The 10,885-nt window shown below is 39.1% G+C and overlaps 1 protein-coding gene across 1 annotated transcript; it reads right to left on the reverse strand.

Annotated features, from left to right (window-relative positions):
- Positions 1-462: 462 nt before the first annotated feature.
- On the reverse strand, positions 463-10,605 carry LOC131637862 (uncharacterized). The gene is made up of 2 exons (XM_058908431.1): positions 9,966-10,605; positions 463-1,100 (listed from the first exon to the last, which is right to left on the reverse strand). The coding sequence occupies exons 1-2, from the start codon at positions 10,603-10,605 to the stop codon at positions 463-465; spliced, it is 1,278 nt and encodes a 425-aa protein (XP_058764414.1).
- Between the last annotated feature and the right edge of the window lie 280 nt (positions 10,606-10,885).

The raw sequence follows: 10,885 nt of genomic DNA on the forward strand, positions 1-10,885 counted from the left end.
GACTTCATCAGAAAAATTTCCGCCACTTGGTCAACACACGTACTCCCTAATCCTCTCCTTAGCAGCATTGTTGAACTTCACAACAACCTTTTTTTTTCAGAATTGGCCTCTTTTGCCATATTCTTTTCAAATTTCTCCTTAGCAGCCTCTCTCTTAGCTTGCTTGCGACGTTGAAAACGTCTCCATTGAGTTCTTGTCATAGGATTCTTTCCTAAATAATTTTCAGAAACATGAGTCTTCTTTTCAGACTTAAACTCACGTCTGTAGTTAACAGCCAAACCTCCTCTGGTGGCAGCAGCAGCACCTTGAGATACTTCCAACCTTCCTTGAGGCTTGATCCAGGTACCCCTAGGAGCACCAGCCGACGACACATAACTTCTTGGCCTTGGCTGGGAGTTTCCCATGGTCCTTCTTGAGGTTCCCTCCTTTAGTGGATAACGCCTCTGGCCAGCCCACTTGCCCTTATTTTTTTCCAAGTTGCAGCCTTTGAAAGTTTTCAGCAGCAACCTTATTAGTGACATCACCACACCTAGGGCATAGACATACCTGCGAACCCTTGTTCTTGCAACGATACAAAAAGTACACCAAGTCCTCATAAGGCCTTGGGTAAACTTTAGCCAAGTCGACGTCAGGGCTCTCACTAGTCTCTTCCACCATGTCAGCATCATTATACTCCGTTATTTCGACCATGTTGATCTCAATTGGGTCAACGAACAAAGCTTCTTCCTGGTGAAGAGGATCCGCGTTGATCTTCATCTTGCGGCCAACAAACTTCAGCCTGCCTTCTTGGATTGATTTCTGAACACGATTTCTGAAAAGATAACAATTATATGTATTGTGACCCAAATAACTATGATACTTACAAAATCTCCTCTTTTGTCTCTGCTCTAATGGTGGCATTTTGGTACCTTGTGGTACTACCATTTGACCATCTTTAACTAACACGTCAAAAATTTCTTCAAACTTTGTGACATCAAAAGTATAAGTTTTTGAAGGAAATTTTGGATTGTTTTCGACGAGATTCTTCCCTTGTGCATGTAATAACGACCGACACTCATATGCAGATCCTGACTTCATTTCAGCCACGTCGACTTCAACTTCTGCCGACGAGGCATAATCATGAAGGATAGAAAAACACTTAGAAAGGGGGGGGGGGTTTGAATAAGTGTAGCTTTAAAAACTTGACAGATAAAAATAAATTGCACAGTTATTTTTATCCTGGTTCGTTGTTAACTAAACTACTCCAGTCCACCCCCGCAGAGATGATTTACCTCAACTGAGGATTTAATCCACTAATCACACGGATTACAATGGTTCTCCACTTAGTCAGCAACTAAGTCTTCCAGAGTCTTCTGATCACACACTGATCACTCCAGGAACAACTGCTTAGATACCCTCTAAGACTTTCTAGAGTATTCTGATCCACACGATCACTCTAGTTACAACCTGCTTAGATACCCTCTAAGACTTCCTAGAGTATTCTGATCCACACGATCACTCTAGTTCCTTACAACTTAATGTAATCAATTCTAAGAGTATTACAATTGCTTCTTAAAAGCTATAATCACAAACTGTGATATTTCTCTTAACGTTTAAGCTTAATCTCACTAATATATTACAACAGCAATGTAGTGAGCTTTGATGAAGATGAAGTTTCTGAGCTTTGAATTTGAACAGCGTTTCAGCAAGTTAATTGTTTTGCAAATCGTCAGAATTGTTAACCTTGCTTCTCATCAGAACTTCATATTTATAGGCGTTGGAGAAGATGACCGTTGAGTGCATTTAATGCTTTGCGTGTTCCGTACAGCATCGCATTTAATGTTATACGCTTTTGTCAACTACCTCGAGCCTTGTTCACGCTGTGTCTACTGACGTAGCCTTTAGTAGCTTTTAACGTTCCTTTTGTCAGTCAGCGTAGCTTGCCACTTGTACTTCCTTCTGATATGATGTTTGTGAATACAACGTTTGAATATCATCAGAGTCAAACAGCTTGGTGCAAAGCATCTTCTGATCTTCTGACCTTGAAGTGCTTCTGAGCGTGATACCATCAGAACTTCAGTGCTTCTGATCTCATGTTCTTCTGATGCTTCCATAGACCCATGTTCTGATTCTGCTTCGACCATCTTCTGATGTCTTGCCAGACCATGTTCTGATGTTGCATGCTGAACCCTTTGAGACAAAGCTTCTGAGCGCTGAATTATGCATACTCTTTATATATTTCCTAAAAAGGAAATTGCATTGGATTAGAGTACCATATAATCTTAAGCAAAATTCATATTATTGTTATCATCAAAACTAAGATAATTGATCAGAACAAATCTTGTTCTAACAATCTCCCCCTTTTTGATGATGACAAAAACATATATAAATGATATGAATTTGCGATCAGAAAGAGCAGACGGCAAAAGACAAATTACACAGCTATAGCATAAGCATATGAATATGTCTCCCCCTGAGATTAACAATCTCCCCCAGAGATAAATAATCTCCCCCTGAAATAAATACTCGAAGAACTTTAATAAAAGACTTCCCTGATTATTTCGGTAGAGACGATCACATAAGCTTCTGTCTTCAGAGAATTCATAGCTTCTGACTTCTGCTTCCATTGGACAGCTTCAGAACTAGAATTTCTTTAGATCCCTAGAACACTCACAGCTTCTGACTTCTGCTTCCATCTAGGACAGCTTCAGAACTTGAATTTCTTTGATCTTCTGAACATTCACAGCTTCTGATTTCTGCTTCCATCTAGGACAGCTTCAGAACTTGAATTTCTGGATCTTTAGAACATTCACAGCTTCTGATTTCTGCTTCCCTCGGATAGCTTCAGAGCTTTGAATTTCTACCAACATCACTTCATGCTAGATTTGTATCAGAACATTGTTGAATGTACCAGAGCATCATCAGAGCATCTTTACATCCTGAAATGTTACAGAACAAAAACTAAACGACAAAAGTCAGCATGAACGAGTCGGAACATAAAATGTATATTAGAACACATGATATGTATCAGAGCCATATAGGCTAAAATAATGTATCAGAGCAAATAGAATTTTGCCAGAGCAAATAGACAAATATGGATCAAATTCTATTATCAGTGCTTCTGATTCATTCTTCTTTCTTGCTTCTGATTTCTGAAGCTTGACAGCACTCAGCTTGCTTCAGTTTCCATGAGTTTATTCTTTTTTACAGAATAACACTTCTTATGGTTTTGCTTCTTGTGTTTGCTTTGAAGATTCTCTTCACTTCTTTATACCTGCAAAACACTTAAACCATATAGAACTTGCAGTTCTTGTTAGTAAATGTGTGGGAGCTTTACCCAGCAACTGATAGATTAATCAAATCATTTATCATTTATCTTCTCCCCCTTTTTGTCATATCATCAAAAAGCAAAAAAGATTCAGAGACAAACAAAACGAAACACACGGAGGAAGAAGATGAGTTCATTGAAGTTCAAACAGCAGGTACAGAAGTACATGGAGATAAGTAAGATCAGATGCACAAAAAAAAAATAGATGCAACGAAAAAGAAAGAAACAACACAGACTCAATCTAAGATGGCCCTAGTCTTGACAAGATCTTGGCCAGCATCTCTTGAACCTCATTGTTGTGTCCATCTTGCCTCACCATGAAAGCTTTATACTCAGCATTGATTGAGCTTTGCTCATCCTGTCTCCTCTGAATTTCTTCCAGAGTCCTTGCAAGGCGAGAAGATTCATCAGAAGAAGCTTCGCCGCTTTCAACCACAGGAATAACAACTTGATCTATAGCTTCCATGGAGAGATCATTTGCAGGGATTTCCTCAACAGGATCTGATTTAGCAACATGATCTTCAGCATCTGCTTCTTGCATAGAAGCATCTCCATATTCTGCAGCAGGAATTTCCGAGTCTCCATTTTCAAGTGCCTGAAGAATGGCAGCTAGATTCCTGGGAGCAGAAGGACCTTCAACTTCTGGTGGGTCAACAACTTCTGGAATGACCAAGCTTGGATCATTCTCAGAAGGGTTTTCCCTTAGATAGTCAAAGAGAGTCTTGAAGTCTCCGAGCAGAACAGGATAATCAGGAATAAAGATAACAATATCCCTGCATGGATTTGCTTCCATTTCAGCAGCCAGTCTTAATTGTTCCATCTCATCCAAGAAGGGCTTCTCCTCTGCAGCAACACAATTTCTGAGAGGATGGTAGTATATACCATTATCTTCCTCCAGAAGGTAACCAGGGTAACCAGGGGCAGCAGCCACTAGTCTTTTCTGTACTCCCATTGCTTCTACTTGAAAATCCTTGCGAAATCTTCTCCAGAGATTTCTTGTAGAAACATCATCCAGACCATTTAGAAATGCATCCTTCAGAAGGTCTAGACTGCTAATCACCTCATGTCTGAAAAGTTCCAGGTAGGTATAGGGTTCAGGTTCAGGCGGATTGAAGGTGAATTTGTAGTCAGGGTAGAGAAGACAGTAAGGTTTAGATTTTCTGGTAGGTAAGGGATGGGATATAGAAGGTGGAGGTACGGTGGATGAGGAAGAAGGGATATCTGAGAGAATGATTGATGAGGATGGAATATCAGAAATGATAGATTGAGACGAGGATGAAGTATTTGTAAAAGGAGTTGGTGAGAAAGATTTATCTGAAGGAGTTGGGGGAAGAATACTTAAAGGTGTGGGATTTAGAATGGGAGAGGAGAAGGATGATGGAGAAGGATTTGGTAAGGTGAAGTTTATTTTTGGTTCAGATGGAGGTGATTGGAAAGATGGTTTAGGGACAGAAGGAGGTGGAGTAAAAACCTGCCTGGAGGAGTGTTCAGAAGAAGCATGTGAAGATCTGGTTTTGTGAAAGGAGTCTCTGATCCTTTTATTCCTTCGTTCAGAAGAGCCGACCTTGTCAGGATCATAGGTGACCCTCAACTTCTTGGCTCTCTCAGCCTCATCTTCTTGTGCCTTTCTTTTTAGCCTTGCCTGTCGTTCCTTCTTATCCTTCTTCAGAATATCATCTTTGGACGGGAGTACTCTGCCACGGATCCAAGCAGGATCAACGTCTGATTGCTTCCTAACACAATCTTCCAAGTAAAGCTTGACAACATGATCAAGTTCTTTATGAAACAAGGAGATGAATCCTTCAACAGCAATTCTTCTTGACAGAATGTCAGGAAAGCTTGTGCACACAAAAGGTACATTCTTAATGAGTTCCAGTCTGAACAAATCAACACCATTGAAGATGGGACCTTGAATTACTCCAAGAAAATGCGATGCATTGAGATTTCTGATGGAGTCCACCACTTTGCTTTCAATCAGAATGTCTGAAATCATCCTTCCGAATGGAATGGTTGTTCTTGGAATATGAGGGTACTTCGCCCTTTCATCTTCTCTTGACTCAAAGATAGAAGTTTTCAGATTCTCAAACAGAATATGAGAGATGTTGATCTCTATCTTTTTGCCAACGCAGAAAAGAGTATACTTGTGAGTCGGACTGATGTAGGAGGAGGAGAGCATCCTTTTTCTATGGTGAAGAGAACCCAAAATAATCTCAGCCCATACTTTATAAAAAGGCCTTAAGGTGCCCGTGTTATGAGAATCAATTCCAAAAACCGTAGAGATTTGTTTTTCAACTGGAGTCCAGTCAACTGTATTGGGTTGAAGACCAGACCAACCTTCTTCATCATCAAGATTGTACAGCTTCCTGATGAGCTTCTCAGTGATAACCACTTCATGCCCTAGCACGAATGAAATGATGGCAGTTGGAGTAACCGTTGCATGTATCCAAAAATCCTTCACAAGATCAGGATAAATTGGACCAACCAATCTATTAAGATATTTAGACCATCCTTGCTCAAGGATTCTTGCATCACACTGAAAGCCATTAGCTTTAAGGTTGTTGATGTCCACAGCAGATTCACATAGAACTTCCAGTTCTTTCGTGGGTATTAAGCATGTTTTCAATGGAGCATGCTCATATTTGTTTAAAAGGATCTGTGTAGAAGTGAGCCTTTCTTTTGAATTTGATGAACAAGAAGATGAGTTCATGATGATAATGCTTTGAGATCAAATCAAAAACTAGGGTTTGAAGAGAAATGCAACGAAGTGAATGCACAAAAGAGAGAGAAAGAGAGAAAAAGAGGGAATGAAGATGAAGCGGGTTATTTAAAGGATTTAAAAAGAAATCATTATGCATTTAATGAGAAATGACATTAGGAGAGAGAACATAGTAAATGAAATGATTTAATACAGTTACCTAGGTCGGCGTCTTTTCAACTGCACGCTTTGTACTAACCGTACAGACACGTGTTCACCATCAGATAATGGATGACAGGTGTGAAATATTCAATAGGCTTTACGCCTTCTGATCACTGCTTCTAAATTGATCAAGTTTCTCTTCTGGAGACACTCCTTCTGAAGTGTGCTGATATAAATCTGAATGATCTTCTGATCCATTACTTCTGATATACACAGCTTCTGGGGATTCACTTCTTTGATCTGCAGCTTCTGATAAGACAAAACTGTATCTGCAGAAATTCTTAAGCTGCTTTGTTTCATCAGAAACAAGTTTATCATCAAACCAGATATTTATTGATTCGTCCACAATCAATGTTTCAAATTTGTGTGTTCTGTAGCATTTAGAGCATTCAGAATAATCAAGAACGAAACATCAATGCTATAGAAACAAACAAAACAGATGGTTCCAAGACTATTAAACTTCCTTTTCTGATCTCCTACGAATATAGTTTCTTCTACAGATTTAAGTTCCAGAACTTGGAAGACAGTCCTTCTTCCCTTCAAGTGTTGAGACCAACTTGAGTCCAGGTGACATGTCATGTTGACTTTTATCTTCTTTGTCGCCAAGAGAATCTGCAAAAGAAATAGTCTTTTTCTTTGGTACCCACATTTTCTTGGGTCCTTTCTTGTTAGATTTTCTCAAGTTCTGATTGAACTTGGATTTAACATTGTAAGCAATAGGAGGAACAGCATGATAATTTTTAATGTGAGTTTCATGATATTTCCTAGGTTGTGTCACATGCTTTCTGGTGTGTGTTATGTGAAAACTTTGAGCATGTGAAGTGTGCCTAATATCATGGGAGTGGCCATACTTGAACTGATCATACAATGGCTTGTATGTGAATTTCATTTCATCAACAGGTTCAAGTTTGTATGGGGTTTCACCCTCAAAACCAATGCCGACTCTTTTGTTTCCAGACACAGCATATATCATAGAAGCTAGCTGACTTCTGCCAATACTTCTAGATAAGAACTTCCTGAAACTTAAATCATATTCTTTCAGAATATGGTTTAGACTAGGAGTGGATTTTTCTGAATCAGAAGGAGATCCAACATTATTGGATAATTTTAAAAGTTTTTCTTTTAATTCAGAATTCTCCAACTCAAGCTTCTTTGTTTCAAATTCAAATAGCTTTTTCAGCTTTTTGTATTTGAGACTGATCTGAGACTTGAGTTCCAGAATTTCAGTTAGACCGGAAACTAACTCATCTCTAGTAAGTTCAGAAAATACCTCTTCAGAATCTGATTCTGATGTAGATTCTGATCTGTCATCTTCTGTCGCCATCAGCGCACAGTTAGCCTGCTCATCTTTAGAGTCTGAATCATCTTCTGACTCATCCCAGGTTGCCATAAGACCTTTCTTCTTATGAAACTTCTTCTTGGGATTTTCCTTCTGAAGTTTTGGACATTCATTCTTGAAGTGTCCAGGTTCATTGCATTCATAGCACATGACCTTCTTCTTGTCAAATCTTCTATCATCAGAAGATTCTCCACGTTCAAATTTCTTTGAACTTCTGAAGCCTCTGAACTTCCTTTGCTTGTTCTTCCAGAGTTGATTCAGTCTTCTGGAGATCAAGGACAGTTCATCTTCTTCTTCAGATTCTGATTCTTCAGGATCTTCTTCTCTAGCCTGAAAAGCGTTAGTGCATTTCTTGATATTGGATTTTAATGCAATAGACTTACCTTTCTTTTGAGGCTCATTTGCGTCCAGCTCTATTTCATGACTTCTCAAGGCACTGATAAGCTCTTCCAGAGAAACTTCATTCAGATTCTTTGCAATCTTGAATGCAGTCACCATAGGACCCCATCTTCTGGGTAAGCTTCTGATGATCTTCTTTACGTGATCAGCCTTGGTGTATCCCTTGTCAAGAACTCTCAATCCAGCAGTAAGAGTTTGAAATCTTGAAAACATCTTTTCAATGTCTTCATCATCCTCCATCTTGAAGGCTTCATACTTCTGGATTAAAGCTAGAGCTTTAGTCTCCTTGACTTGAGCATTTCCTTCATGAGTCATTTTCAAAGACTCATATATGTCATAGGCCGTTTCCCTGTTAGATATCTTCTCATACTCAGCATGAGAGACAGCATTCAGCAAAACAGTTCTGCATTTATGATGATTCCTGAAGAGCTTCTTCTGATCATCATTCATTTCTTGCCTTGTCAGCTTTACGCCACTGGCATTTACTGGATGTTTGTAACCATCCATCAGAAGATCCCATAGATCACCATCTAGACCAAGAAAGTAACTTTCCAGTTTATCTTTCCAGTATTCAAAGTTTTCACCATCAAATACCGGCGGTCTAGTATAACCATTGTTACCGTTGTATTGCTCAGCAGAGCCAGATGTAGATGCAGGTGTAGACTTTTCACTTTCATCAACCATCTTTTACTGAAGCGTTTTTCTCTTCCTGAATCTTTTCTAAACACGGTTAAGTGCTTGCACCTTAGAACCGGCGCTCTGATGCCAATTGAAGGATAGAAAAACACTTAGAAAGGGGGGGGGGGGTTTGAATAAGTGTAGCTTTAAAAACTTGACAGATAAAAATAAATTGCACAGTTATTTTTATCCTGGTTCGTTGTTAACTAAACTACTCCAGTCCACCCCCGCAGAGATGATTTACCTCAACTGAGGATTTAATCCACTAATCGCACGGATTACAATGGTTCTCCACTTAGTCAGCAACTAAGTCTTCCAGAGTCTTCTGATCACACACTGATCACTCCAGGAACAACTGCTTAGATACCCTCTAAGACTTTCTAGAGTATTCTGATCCACACGATCACTCTAGTTACAACCTGCTTAGATACCCTCTAAGACTTCCTAGAGTATTCTGATCCACACGATCACTCTAGTTCCTTACAACTTAATGTAATCAATTCTAAGAGTATTACAATTGCTTCTTAAAAGCTATAATCACAAACTGTGATATTTCTCTTAACGTTTAAGCTTAATCTCACTAATATATTACAACAGCAATGTAGTGAGCTTTGATGAAGATGAAGTTTCTGAGCTTTGAATTTGAACAGCGTTTCAGCAAGTTAATTGTTTTGCAAATCGTCAGAATTGTTAACCTTGCTTCTCATCAGAACTTCATATTTATAGGCGTTGGAGAAGATGACCGTTGAGTGCATTTAATGCTTTGCGTGTTCCGTACAGCATCGCATTTAATGTTATACGCTTTTGTCAACTACCTCGAGCCTTGTTCACGCTGTGTCTACTGACGTAGCCTTTAGTAGCTTTTAACGTTCCTTTTGTCAGTCAGCGTAGCTTGCCACTTGTACTTCCTTCTGATCTGATGTTTGTGAATACAACGTTTGAATATCATCAGAGTCAAACAGCTTGGTGCAAAGCATCTTCTGATCTTCTGACCTTGAAGTGCTTCTGAGCGTGATACCATCAGAACTTCAGTGCTTCTGATCTCATGTTCTTCTGATGCTTCCATAGACCCATGTTCTGATTCTGCTTCGACCATCTTCTGATGTCTTGCCAGACCATGTTCTGATGTTGCATGTTGAACCCTTTGAGACAAAGCTTCTGAGCGCTGAATTATGCATACTCTTTATATATTTCCTGAAAAGGAAATTGCATTGGATTAGAGTACCATATAATCTTAAGCAAAATTCATATTATTGTTATCATCAAAACTAAGATAATTGATCAGAACAAATCTTGTTCTAACAAATCAGCCTCATAAATGGGACCTGTCGAATCATAATCTATGAAAGCTATCTTTTCTTTTTTAGCCTTAATATGTTTAGTCTTTTCTAATCTTAGCCGTTTGAGATGTCGAACTCTATCAACTAATTGTGACATACTCTTCACAAAAGTTGTATCTATTTTCTTCCTAATGGAATAATGTAAACCCCCAGCAACCATCTGAACAATTTCGTGCTCTGGCACTTGTGTGAAACACCTAGCTTTTAATGACCGAAATCTATTTAAATAGTCATCAATGCTTTCAGCAAATATCCTCTTGATGTCTGAAAACTCTGCCAAACTAATCTTGGAATGTCCTTCATAAAATTTCTCATGGAATTTCTTCTCCAATTTGGCCCATGAATCAGTTATATTAGGGGCCAATGAAGTGAACCATGCAAAGGCTGCCTTGGTCAAAGAAGAAGGAAAGTTTTTTACTCTTAAATTCTCATTGGGATCCAAATCCCCTGACTCAGTTAAATATCTAGCGATATGTTCTATTGTCGATTCGCCAGATTCTCCCCCAAACTTAGTATAATTAGGCACCTTCGTTCCCCTGGGCAATTCAGTCTGAAGAATAAATTCAGCTAACGAAGACACGTATAATGGCCTTTGTAGTGTAGTACTCATACCATTCTTGGCCATAATTCTCTTGACAATTATAGTCAGATTTTTTTCTATCGCCATATCTTCTTGTCGATATTGATCAACAATTTGATCAGCGTTTTGTTGTCGACCAACTAATACCACTGGTTGGCGCCCCAACCCGACACCTTGGTTTTGTTGGGGTCTAGGAATCTTCTCTTGATGTACTGTTTCCTCTTCTACCACATCTAACTCTGCCTAAGCCGATATATTTTGTCTATTCACCTGAGGTACCTGTCGAACAGATATTTGAGGTGCCCCTGAGAAACTACACAAGCGA

Source organism: Vicia villosa, unplaced genomic scaffold (genome assembly GCF_029867415.1).
Source record: "Vicia villosa cultivar HV-30 ecotype Madison, WI unplaced genomic scaffold, Vvil1.0 ctg.002102F_1_1, whole genome shotgun sequence".
In the NCBI taxonomy this organism is placed as follows: Eukaryota; Viridiplantae; Streptophyta; class Magnoliopsida; order Fabales; family Fabaceae; genus Vicia; species Vicia villosa.